Source organism: Poecilia reticulata, chromosome 21 (genome assembly GCF_904066995.2).
Source record: "Poecilia reticulata chromosome 21, P_reticulata-male-v2, whole genome shotgun sequence".
NCBI classification, from domain to species: domain Eukaryota; kingdom Metazoa; phylum Chordata; class Actinopteri; order Cyprinodontiformes; family Poeciliidae; genus Poecilia; species Poecilia reticulata.
This window is the reverse complement of record NC_088850.1, coordinates 13,446,308-13,468,871: the sequence shown is the minus strand read 5'-3', so window position 1 is coordinate 13,468,871 and position 22,564 is coordinate 13,446,308. Positions and strand designations below refer to the sequence as shown.

At 36.3% G+C, this 22,564-nt stretch overlaps 2 protein-coding genes and 3 long non-coding RNA genes across 5 annotated transcripts in view; 4 read left to right on the top strand and 1 right to left on the bottom strand.

The window, feature by feature from the left end:
• Positions 1-22,564, bottom strand: part of xkr6b (XK, Kell blood group complex subunit-related family, member 6b) — a 163,790-nt gene that overhangs the window by 88,003 nt on the left and 53,223 nt on the right. The gene's annotated exons all lie outside the window — the stretch shown is intronic.
• Positions 1-22,564, top strand: part of LOC145549853 (uncharacterized) — a 114,259-nt gene that overhangs the window by 67,597 nt on the left and 24,098 nt on the right. The gene's annotated exons all lie outside the window — the stretch shown is intronic.
• Positions 5,637-6,333, top strand: LOC145549852 (uncharacterized). Its single transcript, XR_014085704.1, has 2 exons — positions 5,637-5,758; positions 5,851-6,333. It is a non-coding gene; the product is annotated as an uncharacterized LOC145549852 (long non-coding RNA).
• LOC145549849 (uncharacterized) lies at positions 8,172-11,168 on the top strand. The gene is made up of 4 exons (XM_081602847.1): positions 8,172-9,106; positions 9,256-9,324; positions 9,652-9,798; positions 10,475-11,168. The coding sequence occupies exons 1-4, from the start codon at positions 8,897-8,899 to the stop codon at positions 10,682-10,684; spliced, it is 636 nt and encodes a 211-aa protein (XP_081458973.1). The 5' UTR covers positions 8,172-8,896; the 3' UTR covers positions 10,685-11,168.
• On the top strand, positions 15,064-16,990 carry LOC145549851 (uncharacterized). The gene is made up of 4 exons (XR_014085703.1): positions 15,064-15,094; positions 15,677-15,713; positions 15,892-15,922; positions 16,472-16,990. It is a non-coding gene; the product is annotated as an uncharacterized LOC145549851 (long non-coding RNA).

Sequence of the window (22,564 nt, the reverse complement as noted above, 5' to 3'; positions counted from 1 at the left end):
TATAATTTATATAATTTATGCAGTATAATTCACTATTAATTCACTATTAAATACTTTTGAAGGGTTTGCTACTTTTGAATATAGTATATTCACTATTCAATAGTTTCAACTATTTCTATTTCTTCCACTATCTTCGGCTTTCTTCTGCTTTCTTCTACTTTCTTCTACTTTCTTCTACTCCTTAAACTTTTCTCTACTTTTTCTTGCATTTCTGCAGCAGTCATTCTGCAAATATGCATTCTCACGGCTGTTTCGCTAGGAACAGCTATTTTTCTAGTCAGTGAGAATGCATTCTGCATTCTCACTTATAGTGTTTCTGTTTTTCTTTATTATTATCAGTGAGAATGCATTCTGCATTCTCACTTATAGTGTTTCTGTTTTTCTTTATCTTTATTATTATTATTATTCTGACTTCCGTACGTTTTTTGTCGCTTAACTACTTTCACTATCTTTCACTAATTGTACTAAATTATATATCAAAACGTTCAGCTCCTTCAGGAGAATGGTGCTATGACTTTTGGTAACCTTCACTATTGCACTTTTTGAAATAATTGCACTTTTGTGCAAATATTTTGCCCATTGAAATGAATGGGGAAATTCGGCGAACTGCCGTTTTTGAACTTTTTCTGCTGTTTGACAAACAAAATTATGCTGTTCATACATATTTCACTGTAGAGAAATATTTTATGCATTAAAATATAGCCACTAGTGTCTACTTTATTGAATTATTACCATTATTTCAACAGGATTTACTGTTTTCTGTTAAACTCCTCTGGAGTACAACCTTGTCACACTTTCTCCTATTCTTTCAATGTATTTTCTTCTTGTGCTCTGTTTTTATCTGTGTCTATGCTTTCTGCTTGTCTACTTTTCTGTTTGCCTTCTGGTTTTACTGGTTTTACTATCTTTTAAGATATTCTACTATCTTTAATCAATTTTATAAATTCATATATCAAACATTTCTACTTCTTCTGAACCTTTTTGCTTTTGGTTTTCCTCTGTTTTACTCCTTCAAATATTTCTGGTTCACTGTTTCCACTAATTTTTTATACTTATTACTTTCACTATTCAATTGTTTCAACTATTCCTGGGATTGCACTAATTTCCTGTTGTTTCAATTATGCTCTTTCTTCAACTCTGTTTCACTTTTTGACTTTTTCAAATAATTCAGGTTGCACACAAACTCCTGCTTCTGCTGAATTCTGCTATAATTTATATATTATATAATTTATATAATTTATGCAGTATAATTCACTATTAATTCACTATTAAATATATTAATATAGTATATTCACTATTCAATAGTTTCAACTATTTCTATTTCTTCCACTATCTTCGGCTTTCTTCTGCTTTCTTCTACTTTCTTCTACTTTCTTCTACTCCTTAAACTTTTCTCTACTTTTTCTTGCATTTCTGCAGCAGTCATTCTGCAAATATGCATTCTCACGGCTGTTTCGCTAGGAACAGCTATTTTTCTAGTTATTATTATTATTATTCTGTCTTCCGTACGTTTTTCATGGTTTAACTACTCTCACTATCTTTCACTAATTGTACTAATTTATATATCAAAACGTTCAGCTCCTTCAGGAGAATGGTGCTATGACTTTTGGTAACCTTCACTATTGCACTTTTTGAAATAATTGCCCTTTTGTGCAAATCTTTTGCCCCATTATTTCCTATGGTGGAACTCTGTAACTGATTTCAGTTACTTGAGTGGCCACTCTAGTAACTGCCGTTTTTGAACTTTTTCTGCTCTTTTATAAACAAAATTATGCTGTTCATACATATTTCACTGTAGAGAAATATTTTATGCATTAAAATGTAGCCACTAGTGTCTACTTTATGGAATTATTACCATCATTGCAACAGGTTTTACTGTTTTCTGTTAAACTCCTCTGGAGTACAACCTTGTCACACTTTCTCCTATTCTTTTAATGTATTTTCTTCTTGTGCTCTGTTTTTATCTGTGTCTATGCATTCTGCTTGTCTACTTTTCTGTTTGCCTTCTGGTTCTACTCGTTTTACTATCTTTTAAGATCTTCTACTATCTATAATCATTTTTATAAATTCATATATCAAACAGTTCTGCTTCTTCTTATCCTTTTTGCTTTTAATCTTTTTTACTCCTTCAAATATTTCTGGTTTACTGTTTCCACTAATTTTTTATACTTATTACTGTTTCACTATTCAATTGTTTCAACTATTCCTGGGATTGCACTTATTTCCTGTTCTTTCAATTATGCTCTTTCTTAAACTCCTTTTCACTTTTTGACTTTTTCAAATAAATCAGGTTGCACACAAACTCCTGCTTCTTCTGCTGAATTCCTCTAAAATTTATATATTATATAATTTATATAATTTATACAGTATAATTTACTATTAATTCACTATTATCTTATTAATATAGTATATTCACTATTCAATTGTTTCAACTATTTCTATGTTTCTATGCATTTTGCTTGTCTACTTTTCTGGATATTCCTTTGGTTCTACTGCAGGGATGTCAAAGTCAAATACTCAGAGGGCCAAAAAAACAAATTTGCTACAAGCCGAGGGCCGGACTGGTTTAATGTTTATTAAAACATATTGAAATGATTGCACATAGCCTGTTGAACCAAGACCTAACACAGTGTATATTATTTAACGATTAAATGAATAAAGCAATATTTTGTTATGGCTCTGTCAGTACTTCAAGGGAAAACATTTTTCAAGAGGCAAACAGCAACAAATTTAATTGTTTTTAAAAACAAAATATGTTTCTTAATATCAAGATAGATGCATAAATCAAAGTGCATGCATTATAAACTGAAAATGCATTAGTGTGCTTCTCTATGATCCTACCGATCACTGCTTTCAAATAGTAAAGTAAAAAAATAAATCAAATCAGTTGTATTCTTTCTCATGGCTCTTATCTGCAATTTTACCTGAATCCATTCAACTGAAAAATAAATACAATAAAATAAAATAAAATACAAAAATATATGGCACACAGACAAAACAATACTTCATTAAAAGAAAAATCACGTTTTGTAGAAACAAATGTAAAAATTTAACTGAAACTTATAAACTGAAAATACGTTACTGCTCTGTGATGCTCACTTGTCTGAGGCTGAGCCTGATACTTGGAGGTGTCTCATCTTTTGTACAAGTTCATCAATGTTCGGGGTGAGGCTCTGAGCTGATGAATAATGAAGCCGTTTGGGCGCGCTGTAGTCACTTCGCGGGCTACCGTTGCATTATGGGAAATGTAGTGTTTGCAGGCAAAACACGAGCGGGCGGCTCTGGCTTGCGGGCCGGTTCTCATAGTAATTAAATATCATTCAGGGGGCCATAGATAATTGATTTGCGGGCCGGATATGGCCCGCGGGCCTTGACTTTGACATATGTGTTCTACTGGTTTTACTGTCTGCAAAGGTCTTCTCAAACTTTTATCAATTCTATCAATTCATATATCAAACTTTTCTGCTTCTTCTGACCCTTATTGCTTTTGGTTTTGCTCTGTTTTACTTCTTCAAATATTTCTGGTTTTTCTGATTCCGCTAATTTAAGCTTTTTTATGTTTCACTGTTCAATTGTTTCAACTATTTCTGGGTTTGTACTAATTTCCTCGTGTGCTAATTGTGCTCTTTCTTACGCTCTGTTTCACTTTTTGACTTTCTCAAATAATTCATGTTGCACACAAACTTCTGCTTCTTCAGCTGAATTCTTCAACACTTTTGCTAAGTTTCACCAGTTGGCAAAGGATTTCTACAAAGTATGACTAGCTTTCTTATGCTTTTCTTACTCTTTGTTCTCAAGTTTCTTATATTTCTCCATCAATCATTCTGCAAATATGCTTATTTGGCCCCTTATGTTAAGTTTCACTTCTTCAAATATTTCTGGTGGTGTACTAATTTCAGCTTCAGCTAATTTCTGCAGTTTGCTACATTTCACTGTTCAACTGTTTCAACTATTTCAATTTCTTCTGCTTTCTTCTACTTCTTAAGCTTTTCTGTACTTTTTCTGGCATTTCTGCAGCAGTCATTCTGCAAATATGCATTCTCACGGCTGTTTCGCTAGGAACAGCTATTTTTCTAGTTATTATTATTATTATTATTCTGTCTTCCGTACGTTTTTCATGGTTTAACTACTCTCACTATCTTTCACTAATTGTACTAATTTATATATCAAAACGTTCAGCTCCTTCAGGAGAATGGTGCTATGACTTTTGGTAAACTTCACTATTGCACTTTTTGAAATAATTGCCCTTTTGTGCAAATTTATTGCCCCATTATTTCCTATGGTGGAACTCTGTAACTGATTTCAGTTACTTGAGTGGCCACTCTAGTAACTGCCGTTTTTGAACTTTTTCTGCTCTTTTATAAACAAAATTATGCTGTTCATACATATTTCACTGTAGAGAAATATTTTATGCATTAAAATGTAGCCACTAGTGTCTACTTTATGGAATTATTACCATTATTGCAACAGGTTTTACTGTTTTCTGTTAAACTCCTCTGGAGTACAACCTTGTCACACTTTCTCCTATTCTTTCAATGTATTTTCTTCTTGTGCTCTGTTTTTATCTGTGTCTATGCTTTCTGCTTGTCTACTTTTCTGTTTCCTTCTGGTTCTACTCGTTTTACTTTTCTTTTAAGATCTTCTGCTATCTTTAATCAATTTTATAAATTCATATATCAAACATTTCTGCTTCTTCTTATCCGTTTTGCTTTTAATCTGTTTTACTCCTTCAAATGTTTCTGGTTTACTGTTTCCACTAATTTTTTATACTTATTACTGTTTCACTATTCAATTGTTTCAACTATTCCTGGGATTGCACTTATTTCCTGTTGTTTCAATTATGCTCTTTCTTAAACTCTGTTTCCCTTTTTGACTTTTTCCAAATAATTCAGGTTGCACACAAACTCCTGCTTCTTCTGCTGAATTCTGCTATAATTTATATATTATATAATTTATACAGTATAATTCACTATTAATTCACTATTATATTTTTTAATATAGTATATTCACTATTCAATCGTTTCAACTATTTCTATGTTTCTATGCATTTTGCTTGTCTACTTTTCTGTATGTCTTCTACTCTACATGTATTACTATCTTCTAAGCTCTTCTGCAATGTTTAATCAATTTCAGCAATTCATATATCAACATGTTCTGCTTCTTTAGACCCTTTATCTTTTTGGTTTTGCTCTGTTTTACTCCTGCAAATATTTCTGGGTTTTGTGCTTCCCCTAATTTAATCTATTTGCTGTTTTACTACTCAATTGTTTCAACTATTTCTGGGTTTGCACTAATTTCCTTTTGTGCCATTTACGCTCTTTCTCAAGTTCTGTTTCACTTTTTTACTTTTTCAAATAATTATCGTTGCACACAAACTTTTGCTTCTTCAGCTGAATTATGGTATACCTTCTCTGAGTGTGACCAATATATATATATATATATATATATATATATATATATATATATATTTCATTGCCTATATGGTCTGAAAATATATAGTTTCTAACAAAACAAGTGATAGTTCCGGTTTACAGCAAAAATTGTGCCCATAAATTATACAAAGCTTCATGGGGTTAGGAATAAGGTGGATATATATGATAAAAAATATGTGATTACTGTCGAAATGGAGACTGACAAACCAAACAAGCGAGAGATTCTTCTTGAATGTATCAAAACCATTAACATTTCTCCTGCTCTCTGGCAGCCTCTGGATGTTGATGTGGAGAAGAGAAGCATCAGAGCAGATATAAGAATGAATGTAAAAGAAATCATGGAAAGTATCAAACAATAATTTTACCACAAATAAATCCCTCTCAATAAATGATTGTTGCCTATTCCTGTCTGTTGCAGGCAGCCAATAAGAAAACGGGAGTCATAAGCACGGAAAAGAATCCCAAACAAAGAACATCTGGCAGGAGTCCGGTGGACAATATAGAGGGAAGACTGCAGTTGATGTGTGGAAACAACGTGAATAAATGATGACAATAAAAGAATATAAACTTTTGTCATAAGCTTATTGATGTCGATTTGTTTATTGCCGTCAATTTGAACAATTTCAAACATTCCCTTGATTTATGTGTTCCAAAAATATTTACAGATAATATCAATTACTTTCTCATTGTGAAAGTAGAATGCAATCTGTAGAGACTCACACAGAGAGAGAAACAGCAGTTAGACAATTTTATTGGACCGAGAATTTGGCGCTCGGACACCGGCGGAAGACCTGCGAGCCGAGAATTGCAGCGAGCTTGAATGATCGGCTCGAACGAAGCTCAGATAGGTCTTCCCCCGGACCCAGTCACTGGTGGTGGAGCGGAGCTTGGAGAGAGGAGTCTTGAGGGGACCTGGAGGCATCTGGGTGGCTGGTGGTGGAAACGGGGATGAGGTGGGTTGAAGCAGGGCTGAAGCGGGTGGATCTGTGGTTGCTTCGCCTTTTGAAGGATCTCTTGCCAGGTGATTGGATGGAGGTAGAGAGGTGGTGCGTCCTGATTGGTTGGGATGAAGCCGTGGTGATAAGTGATGCCGGAAGAGTCTTACAGGTTGAATTTCCGCCTAGGGCTACATTTTTAATTTGAGTTTCTGTGATAATTTCAGCTCCTGCTAATTTATGCTTCTTGTTACATTTCACTATTCAACATTTTTAAAGAGTTCAGGTTTTGTACAAATTTTGGCTTCTGTTAATTAGTATAAAATTAGTGGAATGACTATTTTTCTAAAACACCACTTAAAGTGTATTTATAGTTTAACACTTCCCACTTTGACATAATTAGATTCATAATAATGAACTGACAGTTTAAATATGCTGAACCATGTATTAAAAACATACTTAAAAATACAATTGTTTATATAGCTTTGATAGATGTTTGAATATGGTCTCCAGTAACAAAAAAAGCGTGTTATGATCGAATAAATAGGTTGATACGTCATCGTGACTGCTAAACACATAACGCTGAGTGGGTGGACCGCTCCAAGATGGCCGCCCTAAATCTCGTCAGCGACAATAGTGAGAGCAGTCACTCATCACAGTCACAGAGCGCTGTTCATGACAGTGTTGAAGAAGCAGTGCTATTTAGTAAGACTTACATCTAATACATTTTGAACTTTGAACAAAAGCCACAGTAAAGCATGAATACGATCCTGTAATTTCCTGCTTGGAATTACAGGATCGTTTTAGCGTTCGTGTTGCGTTTAAATGGGGCTCGGAAAAACTGATTATGACCTGCTAAAAATTGGATTAAACAGTTGTGACTACTGAAAGGAAGTGTACCTAAGGCATAGATATTGGAAGTGCGGGGAAGAAAAGAAGAAGAAAAAAGGACCTTTCAGCAGAGATGTGGAATGACTGGGCGCAGAATTTCTAATAAAATGCCCGCAATTGCTGACGGGCCCGGTTCGATGTGCGGGGTGTGACTGTTGCAGGCAGCCAATCAGAAATCACTGAGTCATAAAGAAATTAAGGGAATCCCAAACAACGAACAGCTGACAGCAACCGAGAGTCCGGTGGACATTATAGAGGGATGACTGCAGTTGCAGTTGATATACGGAAACAACGTGAATAAATGATGACAATAAAAGAATATATATATATATATATATATATATATATATATATATATATATATATATATATATAAAATTATATATTATATATAATTATATATTATATATAATTAATTTTTTACTTTCACAAGGAGGAATCACAATCCTCCTTGTGATTCCTCCTTGTGAAAGTAAAAAAATTAATTAATCACGACTGTAAGTCGAATCTGGCTACTGACTGTAAAGGCTGCATTCCTTATTTGATTGGATGTGAAGACGCTCGTGAGCGCTGCATGTAGGCTATAAATACGTTCCATCCAAATCGCCGTTGGTCATTTTCAGCATTTCCAGAAGACGACAAAAGTAAGTTTTGTCTAAATTCTTAATTTCTGGGTTATTTGCTATGTTCATATGTTTCGAGCTACAGGTAAATGTAATAACATTGAATCGGAAGTAAAATGTTACAACTTTATTTATTGACAATTGTTTCATGACGTGTAATCGGGAGCCGCCCACCTCGGTCCAACGGGTGGATAGTTAAGCGGGCCAGCCCGTTGAGTTGTAGCAACCAGCCTTTAATGTTTAGTTCTATCGGCCCCTAGGTGAGATTTAAAAGGCGTTCTTAAGTCGGTGGTCCTAGATAAAAGCATTAAATAATAAATAATAATAATAAATCTAATAACTAACTTCTATAGTTAAAACCGGTGGCGCCACCACCAGTTTTAACTTGCCGTTAAAACTGCCGTTGGGCGGAGGTTAAACTACCTAACAGTTAAAACTGAATGTCCGTTTATTAACACTGTTAGGTGAAGCCTAACTGTGACTTCTTTGGAACAAACGGTTCAGCCGTTGAATACTGAATACTGAATACAGGATTTTGGTTCAACGGCTAAACCGTTTATCAGGTGTTTATCTGCTGTAAAGTGTTGAACAGCTCTTTAACCATTTGCCTGTTCAGTTGAAACTGCTGTTTATTGGGTGGTAAACAGCTTCTTCGCTTTAATATGTGTCCTTTGCCCCATTAAAGCGTGGGGCTGAGGAGGTGACACTGTTGACTCTTGATGGGGTTTGTAATACTGACATTTTGTTTCTGTCCTTCACTTCCCCCTAGGATGGCTCTATCTACCATAATAAACCGCGCACAATCGCCGATCTACAGGCCACCACCAGTAAACATCGCAGTTATAAAGATAAGAGAGGAAGAAAAAGTAATTAGCTGGGCAGTAAAGGAGGGTAAAGCAAAGGTATTACAGAAAAAGAAAAATCAAATTCTAACTGTCACAGATGGGCAAACGATTGGAAAAATAATTATATTTGAAAAAATTCAAAAAACCTTTGTGAGGGCCAATCTTATGTGATGAGGAGCTACGCTCTCAGGGGCTCGGAGCCGCCCCTTATCATTAACGTCACTCCCGCCACGCAATTTTATAAAGGGCCGAAGGTGAACATCACTCCAGAGCTTTTACAGAAAGCAGAGGCCATTTTAAACCCAGCAGCACCAATGGCCCATCTGGAGAAGGCAGCAGAGTCAAAAGGACTGATGACGGTGCAAGGGGAAATTGTGGAGGTAGGATTTTTCTTATATTTCTTAATTTTTTCCATAAGAGAGGACTTAATTTGCTAACTGTAAATCTCAACTGGGTAGAAGATAACATGAAAGGCCCCATTACAGAACAATATGCGAACTCTAAAAGTACTTTTCTTTGTACTTCTCAGTTTGCTGCGGTCAGGCTTGTGATGTCGGGAAAAATGATGGTGCCAATCCGGACAGTGCGGCTGAAAGAGGTATAATAACTTGTTTTAAGACTTGTTCAAAGCTGCAGTTGTCATTTATTTTTAAAACAAATAATATTTGGATAAAAAAAGGTAAGTGCCTAAGGAAATGGGGTGTGTGTGTGTGTGTGTGTGTGTGTGTGTGTGTGTGTGTGTGTGTGTGTGTGTGTGTCAAGTTCATGACATAAAACCAGCTTTTGTGTCATGAACCAGCTTGCATGTGAATTTTGCAGCGTCTGGTCAGAAAAGGTAGATTGGTGGGTTTTGTTTGTTTGTTGACTTTTTGAGAACTCTTGGATAAATCTCTAATTTTTTTGTCAATAATTCTTTTAATTACAGGGCAGCTGCACAATGCCCGTCTCCCTTTGGAGGGAAGCAACCCTGGTGGAACTGGCAATTGGCCAACAGGTCAAAATTACACATGTTCGGTGCCAGGATTCTGGCTATGGATTACAGCTGCAAAGCACAACTTTTACAACAATTCAGGTATGTTGTCAATTCATGAAGAAGTAAATTAATTTTAAGTAGATTTAGACATTTAAAGCAAAATGTGCATATATTTTAAAATTGAGGCATTCTAATTAAAATTATTTGCTAAACTTTGGAGATATACACAAAGTGTGAAAAGTGCCACTGCTCAGAGCTAACCTTGTAATTTTTTGTCAACTTCACAATTATGGAATGGCTTATTACATATTTTGATATCCTGGAAACCATTCAATATTTTCTGACTCAAGTCTATTATGCTTTGCCAAAAGAAGACTTAAATAAAGGAGAAACAACAATTAACATAAATGCACCACAAATCTGGAACCAACATCCACAATGTTAATGTTTTTGATGATGGTGTGTGACCAAATGTCATGCTTGTTGTTGTTGCTTCATTTACAGTTGCTGACTGTATGATATTTTATTATATGAATAACTTTGAACTTGCTGATTGCTGAAATGCACAAAACAAATGATCTTGGACTTAAAAAACATAAACCTGAAGGAAATAGTATATATAGCAAAAGATCAAACAAGTTGCTACTGTTATTTGACATTTAACATTGGTGTTGGTTTTCTTCTTTTGTTCTTATTTTTAGATGACAACATGAAAATTGACATACCTGATTATATTTCTAATATAACATACTATATTTTTGTACTGTATTAACAGGAAAAAATGGAAGACAAAAAAGCGGCTGTAGTCATTGGTGTCATGGACACTGAAGACGAAAATGAAAAACATGTCCTCCTGGACAGTGATGAAGTCTATCGGATTGCTGCAGATTTGTGGAGTCCATTTGATGAAATGCTGGAAGACGGGAGCCTTGTTGTGGATATTGAGGTTCACGGAAATGAGATAAAAAAAATAATCAAAAAATAATTGCAATTTAAATAAATGTTTTCAGTTCAGTTTTTCAACTTTTTTTCACTATTAAAATTGTTGACTAATCTCTGTTTATGCTTTTTAAAGGTATTTGTTGTGTTTCACTCTTGAAATTTCAGGTCTTTTAGAATTTTTTTGCTTGCTTTGTTATAGTTCATAAAATAATCAGTTAATCTGTTCAAATTAAATTGGTGATTACTATTGAATGACACTTTCTTCATATAACATAAACTTTGGTCATGACATTTACACCATATATATATACAAGTGGAAATCCTTCACATATTCAGTGATTGTGAGTCTGAAAAGTAGTATGATGAAATTTAACTTATACAATCATATCCCTTTTCCATGCATTAATTCACAACGTTTTCTGCCTGTTTTAAATATTCTCAACTCTTCCGGCGCTAGAGGGGGTAAAATGAATTAAACTTCACTTTTTGACTTTTTTTCAGGTTATTCAGGTATGTGTGTGTGTGTGTGTGTGTGTGTGTGTGTGTGTGTGTGTGTGTGTGTGTGTGTGTGTGTGTGTGTGTGTGTGTGTGTGTGGGTGTGCGTGTGTGTGCGTGCGTGTTTGGTGTTTGTGTAATTAGACTCTGATGGTGAGGCTGTGAACCTGCTGTGTTGTGCTTAAAAGTAAAGGGAGAAAACGTTAAAGTACAACTGAAAACCACGTATTTCTATAAGTCTGTAACAGCGCAGCTACTGTAAAAGATCTGAAAAAAGTCGGTTAGCAAGTTGCTAACATGTAAACAAATTGCAGTTCCTATTTGCGGCAGAAGTTGTGCCCATATATTATACAAAGTTTCAAACCTTCATTTACACCATATACATGCAAAATGTACCATTGTGCACTGTGTAATATACATAACAATGAACTGACAGCTCTTTCTATGACTCCTCACATTGTGATGAAATCACGCACAAATCAGAGACTAAATTGCAGCAAAATTTTTCCTACCATCTCAAAACTTAAGATTCCCCCCTCAAAGCATTAAAATTATATAAATTCTACTATAAAGTAAGAGATCACAATAAAAAATACCACTTTTATCAGTTCCCAAAACGTGGGTTTTCTGCACAGTCAGGTTGGAGAAATCCCCCTCCGCACCATTTAGCTTTTAGTTTCCACGCACGAAGCAGGAAGACAACGGGGAGGGTAATCAGCTTGGCTCGTGTGATCTTTGAAGCAGGAGCGCCGTTGTTAGCACCTCATTCAGAGCTGCTAAAAATTCATTCAGAGAGCATGGGAGGGGGTTTCAGGTGAATTTCGACCCTGACGTGAGGTTACAAAGCCAATATTTTCAAGTATCCAAAGTTAAGAGTCTTCTCTGTGTCAAGTCATACCGAACATTGTCGGTCAGCCGACCGAAAATTTACTTTCTACACCGTATTTGATGACAGGGCATGTAAATGGACACGCCCCTTTAAATCCGTCAGCTGATTTTAATTAGCCGGAAAACCATAACATTTTGGGCAAAAATTGTATGCCGGATAGTTTTTGAAGGATGAAAGCCTTTAGCGGACCATAAACATAAAAATACAAAACACATATAGAGGATTTTTTTAAGGAGAAATCCAAACCTGAGAGTATTGCTCAAATGGATAATGACAACTCTAACAAGCAAGAGATACATATTGAATAAGACAAAACCATAAACATTTCTTTTGATGAGAAGAGACGCAGGTACAAGGGCGAAACAATATAATTATTGTTAATATATGAATAGAAGCATCAATCTTCCTACCTAAGAGTCTTTCTACTTTTTTTGCATTTCAGCAGCAGTCATTCAGAAAATATGTATTCTCAAGAGTGCATATTTGCAATTCTTATAATTCTCATAGCCATTCTTCAAGACTATCTCTTGAAGCATATATATATATATATATATATATATATATATATATATATATATATATATATATATATATATATATATATATATATATATAATCATATTTATTTGTGACATTATTAATAATTATTTACTTGTCTTTGTATAGTTACATAAATATGTATTGCTATTGTAACCGGATCCTTTTCTGCGTTGTGCTGGTTTTTGAGTGAATGGACCGTGACACAGTTTCTTTCAAGCGGATGATTCTCGGTTTATTTCTGACGAAAATACAGACAAAACAACCGTGTTATAGGCTGCCCGCTCCAAGTCCTACACCAAACAAAAGTATAAAACAAAAATTAACTTAATAGATCAATAAATAAACTGAATGTATTTAGATGGAAAAATGAAAAGCACACACCTTTCCCGCAGGACAACATGACATGTCAAAAGGGGAGGGGCTAAGGGGCGCAAACAATTTAAAGACAATACCACAGAAGAAGAAATAAAACGGAGGGGCTTCAGATCTTAAAATAACACGGTTAAAACAATGACAGAGGTGTTTCAGTAAGATAAGGACCAAGACAAATAACCAAAAGAAGACATTTTATGTAATTATAATAAAAGAGAATTACAACCAGGTTACATTATTACTAAATAATTTATTAATTTATGAACGGCTGTGCTTTGTAATTTGCTCTTCATACATCAATATCAGAATATTCTATTCCTATTCTATTGTTATTAGCACTAATCATATTTAAATATGCTGAACTATGTAATAAAAACATACTTAAAAAATACAATTGCTTATAAAGCTTTGACAGATGTTTGAATATGGTTTCCAGTAACAAAAACGCGTGTTATGATTGATTAAATGCGCTGATACGTCATCGTGACTGTTAAACACATAACGCTGAGACTCATCAACACTCATCAACAGAGCGCTGTTCATGACAGTGATGAAAAAGCAATGCTATTTAATAAGACTTAAATCTAATACATTTTGAACTTTGAATAAAAGCCACAGTAAAACATGAGTAACGAAGGGAAATAAGGAGTATATCTGATTTTGAATCTAATTATTTAAATTTTGCTTAAATGGTTTGCACCTCCGGTTTGCACCTGTGGTTTTGTGTAATCCTAGCCCGCCGTTAATTTTATTAACTGCGGGATGAAGAAAAAAAGACCTATAAGTATGGATGTGACCATGACTCTGAGGTGGATAATTTCTCCCAATGCCCGCTTTTGCCGACAGTCCTGCTTTAGTGTGTTAGTTGTTATGTCTGTGGCGAGAACAAGAGCACAAACAAGAACACGTTAACCTGCCACGGCTTTATGGACATGCGCAGTTGAGTGGCTTTAAGTGGCGTTCAATAAACGTCACCAGCATTTGATGAGCGCCTCTCCCACAGTAAATTACATTTATTTTCTATTTAATATTTTTTTATGACAGTGATGAAGAAGTAGTGTTATTTAATAACAATTTATGCCAATACATTTTGAACTTTCAACAAAAGTCACAGTAAGGCATAAGTAACGAAGGGAATTAATAATTAGTCTATATAATTTTGAATGTTATAATTAATTCTAATTCGATAAAAAATAAATGCAGTTCAAAATGTTTGTTTCAAAACCCGAATTGTACATGAGACTTAAAATTGGTGCCAAATCTTTCTTGAATTGATTTAACAAGCATGTAAAAGCCACAGTCGTAATCGAAGTGGAAATATCCGAGTCCTCCTGAATGCCTCTGACACATGACGTGACGTTCTTTGCCGTTACCTTCTCACTTCTTCGTTTGTCCCCAACAGGTAAGCGGTGTGTTATTTGGGTCTGTCGTGATAATAAAATTATAAACAATGAGAGACGGTTTCCTTGTCAAATAGTTATTACATAATTGCTTCTTAAGTGTGGCTGTAACTTAATAAAGCTGAAAGCCGCTATACGGAGTTTTTTTCTGATAGCAAACAATCATTAGCATATGCTAAAATTGACGGTATCACTCGTATGAAAACCTGTCCATTCAGATTGCAGAGGGTATTTCCAATTGACTTAATTTATAACCATGTATGTTAGTATTTGTCTTCATGATCAGCTTCTATTCAGCTAAATATGTATAAAATTGCTACGGTAACCTCGGAGTTGATTAGTTTTCAGTTCAACTGAAACGGACTGTCAGCCGTTAAGAGGCTGTTCGATAAACGTTGCTTTGTCTTGGGTTGTGACGTGCAGAGCTGGCTTGCAATAATCAGAAAATGTAAGAGATGAAAGACGGTTTCATTCTTAAAGATATTAATAATCGCTTCTTAACGAATCGCCATACCATAATGAAGTTATAAACCGCTAACCCTCCTATTTCTGATGGGTGCCGACCGTTAGCATGATATGCTATCATTGACGCCTACTATATGTCTTAACTGAAAACCATTCTAACGTGTTAACTGTTGGAATTCACCTAAATATACACAACGTGTTGTGTATTTTTCTGATCAAGTCAATAATTGTGAGATAACACACAGTGTCTTTTCACAGATGAAGAAAACTGCTCACCAGCGTTCTTTGCCTGGTAAGTACATTGCAAAGTTCAGCAGCCTGTCGAGCGCAAATGTTTTTAACAATAAATTTGGAAATATACGATTAGACAGTGACAATGTGGAAAACCTGAATGTTTTTGACAGTTTCATTCTGAACCAACATTTTATGAACACAGAAATCTCACAAATTGGACTGAAAATATTTAAAGCTTTTTAGCAAACTTCCTCATTTTGTTGAAATATTTTTTTCTGGACTGTGCTACCATCTTTGTGCACTAAACAAATGTGTAACAAGGTGGTGATCTTATGAGCTGTCTAAAATCCATATACATTACAATCTTAGTATCTAAAAAACAGACTCGATGTCTTTTTAAAAAATCCTCTTAGACAGAACCTTGTCTGAAAACATAAATAAGGTAATAGTGTCACTCCCAACTCTTCATTGCAATAGAATTTCAAATGCATTATTAAAATGGCCCTATTAGGGTCAGATGCTCACAGCAGAAGCAGAGTGATGCAAACATAGGACTGCTGCTTTTTACGTTAGTCTGTTTTGTCTATGTGCCTTTGTTAAATAAATTCAATAAATTTAACTGTTATTTCCCTCCTTTCAGACAACCTAGATATTTCCACCAAATTCTGCTCAGTGAGGTGAGTACTAGCAGCATGTGGCTTTATTTGATTTAAAAAAGTTAGCTGAAACGTCCAGAAATGTCTAGATCAAAGCAGCTTGTGTACAGAGGACAAAGAACCTTAGCGGATATGTGTGTTCTGGACTCCTGAAGGTTTTCTGGTCAGCTAATAACAAACTGTTTCTTCTCCCTCACAGAGAGAAGTGGACCCAAACACCTTTCTCCCTGGTGAGCGGATGTTTCAACGTGGATCAGCCGAGCTGTCACAGCTGATCCAACTTGACTCACACACAATTTGAATAAAATCATGTCCACAAACATTTGCTTTAAATTAGATTCCAACAGGATATGTTGGTTATGCTCACATGACGACCCTGTTGTCCAAAACCCTGTAAGAAACATGACTCAGTACTGCAACAACCCTCTGAATTGTTTTCTGGACTCATGATGAGGTTTTCTGTCACTCATTTAATCTCTGTGATGAAGAAGGTCAAGTCAACATTAAATTCTGCTAAAGCAACTGGCTCTTTTATCTGTTGGTATGCTGGGATGCATCTTATTTCAGTAAGAATATCATAATCTACATTCATTGAACTATTTCAATAAAGGTCATGAAAACACAGCAACAACCCAATTCACACCACAAAGCTTAGTTCACAATAGTAGTAGGTATGAATCTCTTCACAGTTTGAACCTTTTCAGATGAAATCTGACCCAGAAGCTGCTCTGTTGAGAATGTTTCATTTTGATGTCTATTGGCTGTTCTTTGTCTCGCAGGTGTTCCACGGACCCTCTTTTCTAACCACTGTCGGAAGCATTTTAATTTTCCAACTGTGTTTTTTCCTTTCCTCTTCCTTCCAACATATCTGGAAAACCATTTACTGTGCATTTTACTATCCCATCCCTAAACTCTCCTACGAATTTCTTCAAAAACCAGCATCCCAATAGGTGGCCTGGTTTTTCCGAATTCAGGAGCCTGGTTTACCAGTAACCAGAGTTCCCTTTATTTCTTCAACCATCAGTTTACTGCCAAATTGATGTTTGCCTGTCTCTCTTAATCTAGTTTACCAGTAACTAGATCTGTTTTCCACTCACATCTTACGTCCTGTGACCTCTGAACAGTTCTTCTATTGATTTTGTGACATGAATTTTGTGGCATTGATTTTGTGGCTATATATTTGAGAAATCCTACTTCTATCGAGTTCATCAGTAACTCATCTGACTATCATTGAGAATCTGAGAGAATCTCCCCTCTCACTGCTCTGTCTTTCCTGTCTACCTCTCTCCACCGTAAGAGTAAATACTGGGAAGCTTCACACATCTAAGACGTCATTTTGAGTAATCTCTTAGTTTGAAAAGCTTCCATTTAAAAATTGGCCAAAAATAATTACTCAAAACAGGTCAACTAAAACTTGATCTGTATAAATTTTGAATTGAAAGCAAAGTTTGCTTTCTGCTGAACTACATGCTCCAATTCTAATTGGACTTAAGTAAAGCTCTGGTCTTGTCTGACAAAATATATTTATAAAGCACTATTGGCATAAAGTCAAAACAGTAAAAAGAAAAAACGTAAAACTTTGATATTTCTAGACGTCTTTTTGAGTAATTGATTTGGACCTGAAGTTTAAAAACACTTCTATTTCAAATTGGATTATAATTTTCTATTTAAATAATTTCTGAAACAGATCAACTAAATACTTGATCTGTATACATTTAAAAACTGAAAATTAATCTTCTGAGCTAAATCTTATTGAACAAAATTCCAATTGGACTGAAGTAAAGCTCAGTTTTTATCTGAGCTGCCTAATCGTGTTCCTGCTTGCTGCTACTGACGTTGGACTGAACTTCAGGTTTGTTCACAGGTTTGTACTGACTAGCTATTCAACACTAATACATTGATTGTAAGTGCATTGGTGTAGTTTTGTGTTGTATCTGCTTATCTTGAGATAAAAAGATCAACAACGACCATTGGAGTTGCTGTTTCCTGCCTGACCTGTCCAGAAGTCTAAACAACAATGCCCAGAAAGAATCAGCGTTCCCAGGCTCAGAAGCTCAGATGGCAGAAGGAGAAAACATCCTCAGAGCGATAAAGTGACAGGTACTGACTCGGAGAACAAGTCAGTTGGAGAGTCTTTTGAACGACAGCAGGTAAACGATAGAAGTGAAAACAGTTTATCCTCTGTGACACTATCTAATGGAAACACTGCCAAACCAGTATTTCAGCATAATGCAAGAGATACAAAAAGTGCATCACAAATGTCTTATGCTGACATGGTGAAAAGGGGACGTGGTTCAGCTCAGCAGTCTCGAGTTAATGTAGAACTTCAGCCATCAGTGATAAATGTGTGTGCCTCACGGAGTCAAGATTCGTTAAAATATGGAAAATACAGGAACAGTCAGTGTATGGCAAACAGTTTGGTTTTTCTGGCTTTTTTCCATGAGAATGAAACAATTACCAGACCAGATCTTGACCTCATTCTGGATAAAGGTGATGCCGTGTACAGACAGGCTAGAGAAGATTTCCTCGTAGCATCCATTTGGCAACTGATGAACTACCAAATGAGGTACTGGCACGCAGGTCAACATATCAGATCGCCATGACTCCAGTACCCGTATGTGGAACATTTGGAGGTGGACAGAGTTTTCCAAGCCTGGAAAAGCATTGAGACAATTGTCATCAGATGTACAATATGGGCTGCTGATCATGTCAGGCTTGGCATTGGGGTTTTTAGAAGCAGATTGGTGAGTATGGATACTTTGACCCACACACAGGAACAAAAATGGATGCCAATGACATGCATCTTTAAACTTGGCACAGCAGTGATGCTGAAATTTTCCCGTCTTAGTGACATGATTCACAGATTAAAATCAGTGTACACAATGCTTAATGTTCCATCATCTTGTGCATTTGAATCCAGCCCTCTCATTTTACCAGAGAGACGCTTCAGACACAGTTGGCACCTCTCCACTGTTAAATGAATCGAGACACCAATGCTGTTCAGCAAGAGGTTGAGTCTGCTTCCCTGACACAAACATTCCTGCTCTTGAGTCAAACATCAATGTTGAAGTCATGTGTCATGTTGCAAGTGGTCCTTCTGATGATGTAATTGAAGGTGTATCTAATGCAGTTAGTTTTATGTCGTCTGTCACACAAGAAAATATAGTACTCCCCATTTCCAGTGAAACAAAAAATGCAACAAGTGCACTTTTGGAAATGTCTTTGAAACTGTCAAAGTACCCTAAAGCGAAAAGACAAAAGATGAAGATGAGACTACTTAAGGCAGAGATACCGAAACAAAGAAAGAGAATCAAAAAAGGAAGGAAAGAGAAAACTATGCATTAAGCGAGTCCTTCAGAGCAAAGAAAATATCTTAATTCTCACAGGAATTTTCAAAAACAACCCTGAAAGGAAGCAGAAGAAAAACTGTACATGAAAAATCTGTATAGACAGAGTTATGAGTTTAAGAGAAACAGAGATCACGCATCAGAACAGCATACAAAGAGAATGAAAAATTAAACAGAGACAAAAATACTATGTGAGTAATTTATACAGAAATAATCTAGATTTCAGGAACGACAGAAAAGCTACATCAGAAATTTATACAGAAAATCTAGATTTCAGGAACGACAGAAAAGCTACATCAGAAATTTATACAGAAATAATCCTAGATTCAGGAACGACAGAAAAGCTACATCAGAAATTTATACAGAAAATCTAGATTTCAGGAACGACAGAAAAGCTACATCAGAAATTTATACAGAAATAATCCTAGATTTCAGGAACGACAGAAAAGCTACATCAGAAATTTATACAGAAATATCCTAGATTTCAGGAACGACAGAAAAGCTACATCAAAATTATACAGAAATAATCTAGATTTCAGGAACGACAGAAAAGCTACATGAGAATTTATACAGAAATATCCACATTTAGACAGAGACAGAGGTCTTATAAGACTGAGCTTTATGCAAAACAGAGAATTCAGGCTCAGACACAAAAACTGATGAAATCCCTAATGAGAGACAATACAATAAAGACAGTTCATTCAGGATGCTGCAAAAGAACAGATGTGCACTGAATGTAAAAAGAAAATACAGACAGATGAAAAGATTCCTCAGAGAGAAACGGAGAATCTTGAAACATGTGTTGCACAAACTATACGCCAGAGAACAGACTGATTAATGAAGCCATTTCAGTTTTCAGATAATATAAAGCTGGTCCTACTTATGTGTGCACTGTGTGTCACAAGTCCTCGTTTCCCAACAAGTTGAACTCTGTAAAAGGTCAAATTATGTAAAGAACCAGATGTGGTTGAACAGTGTCTAACAGGCAAGTATGTCATGTTTGCGATGAAGCTGCACGGATGACAGTGTACAGTCCTCATGAGAGAAGTCAAGAGTGGATTTGTCCACCTGCCACAGACATCTAAAGAAAGGATCATGCCACCCTAGCAGCAGCAACAAACTTGACTTGGCAGAATTCCCAGTGAACTGTCAGATTTGAATATTCTGGAAAGACACTATTGCTAGTGCATACCTTTCGCAAAGATATTCCTCTTCCAAAAGGTAGACAAAGATTAATAAGGGCAATTTTGTGTGTGTACCATCAGAGCTCCAAGACAGTCAATGCCTTGCCCAGGCTTCGGAGCGAGTCACAAGTGATGAGAGTAAAATTGAAGCGACGTTTGTCCTACAGAGGTCATCAGCTTTTCAAACAGTAACCTGGTCTAAACTAATCTCTGCATTATTAAAACTTAGCAGATTCATCCAGAGTATCGGGAGATAGATATTAGACATGAAGCTGAGCTTTGTGACCCTACACTTCCTGATATGATGATGTGACGATGACGATGGCAATAGTGATGTAAGTATGGATGAGGATGACTATGATGAAGCAGATCTCATGGAAATTGATGAGTATGAGAAAATGCTTTATGTGAGGCTGAAAATGATCAGGACAGTGATTGTGAACACTCCAGCCACAGATGAATGATGGAGAGAAGGTGATTGCCAATGGAGGATTCGCTATAGAATCATGCCTTCAGCCTCCTGACATATCAGAAGAGATACTTTGTTTCTCTGAAAGTACATACTGCTTGGCGCCGGCACATCAAATTCACCCGTCAGCTTTTTTAAGACCCCAAATTTGGAATCCATGAGCTTCCCGGTACAATTTCCAACATCAGAGAACACTTTGGACACAAGGAGACTCATTAAAGTGACACCAAGTGGATATTTCAAGTCACGGCTATTTTCATGTTGATAATCGCTTTGCCAGAGACCCAACATACTTGTTTTTTGCACAGTTTGTGACAGAGATACACTTGGCTAACAACAGCATGACGATTCAGCTACGAAAAGGAAAGACCAGAACCAGAGATGGTCGCAGAATAACCTCAGGTATGTTGCAGGACAAACGAGAGGTTGAGAAACTGGTGAGGAATAAAGACGCCATGAGATTCATGCAACCTCTAAGAGGTACTCCAGCATACTGGAACAGAGCAACAAAAGACTTGTTCAGTATAATTCGTCAAATTGGCACCCCCTGTTTTTTTGTCACGTTTTCAGCTGCAGAGTTCAGATGGCCTGAAATCATTCAAGCCATAAAGAGGCAACAAGGTGAGGAAATTGATGTCGACGCTCTTGACTGGACCGCCAAGTCTGAGATTCTGCGATCCAATCCTGTCACCTGCATGCGTTTATTTGATAAGCGAGTTGAGGCACTTTTCAGAGATTTGTTGCTGTCAGATGCTCAGCCTTTGGGAAGAGTGATTGACTATTTTTACAGAGTTGAGTTTCAGCACAGAGGAAGTCCACACATCCATGCGATGCTATGGGTTGAAGGAGCTCCACAGCTGGATGAGTCAGACGATCAAACTGTGTGTAATTTTGTTGATAAATACATCTCGGCACAGCTTCCTGATCCAGACAGAGAACTAGAACTGTATCGGAAAGTTTATGAAGTTCAGAGGAATGTAAGAATCACACCAGGTCTTGTTTCAAGAGTGTGAACTCTGGTTGTCGATTTGGTTTTCCAAAGCCCCCCTGCAGAAACACAGTGATCTCCAGACCAGGTGAGAACAATGACACTGAAACTGCCAAAGCCAAACTCAGACCTTTGATGCAACTCCTGAACGAACCTGAAGTCGCTTCCATGAGTTTAGAGCAGATCCTTTCTCGGTGTCACTTGACGCTAGAAGAGTATGAATCTTGTCTTCAGACCATGAACAAAAAGACTGCCATCTACTTGAAGCGTGATCCCAAAGATTGCTGGATAAATGCTTACAATCCACATCTGCTTAAAGCTTGGGACAGTAACATTGATGTGTCTTTCATACTAAATGCCTACTCATGTATACAGTATCTAACAAAATACATCACAAAGAAAGAAAGTGGACTGTCAGAGTACCTGAAAACAGTGATTGACAATTCAAACATGGACCGAGTCAATGAGTGTGATGAAATGAAAGCGATCATGCAAGCGTACTCTAAAAAGCGAGAAATTAGTGCTCAGGAGTGTGTTGCTCGAGCCTGTGGATTAAAGATGAAAAACTGTTCCCGCAGTGTTGTGTTCATACCCACAGATAATCCTGTAAAGATGAGTCGACCAATGTCTTTCTTGGAGGATATCCCATCGGATTCCTGCAATATATGGATGACCAGTTTGACGGATAAGTACAAAGCAAGGCCTGAAATACCCGAATATGAGGAAATGTGTTTGGCTGATTTCGCTGCTACCTGCAGGTTTGTAAGTTCAGAGAAGGCAAGCACTAATGGTGTTTTACCACTTTTAAATCAGCTGGGATTTGTAACAAGGCGAAAAAATGACAAGCCCTCCGTCATCCGCTACTATCATTGTTCTAAAGAGAA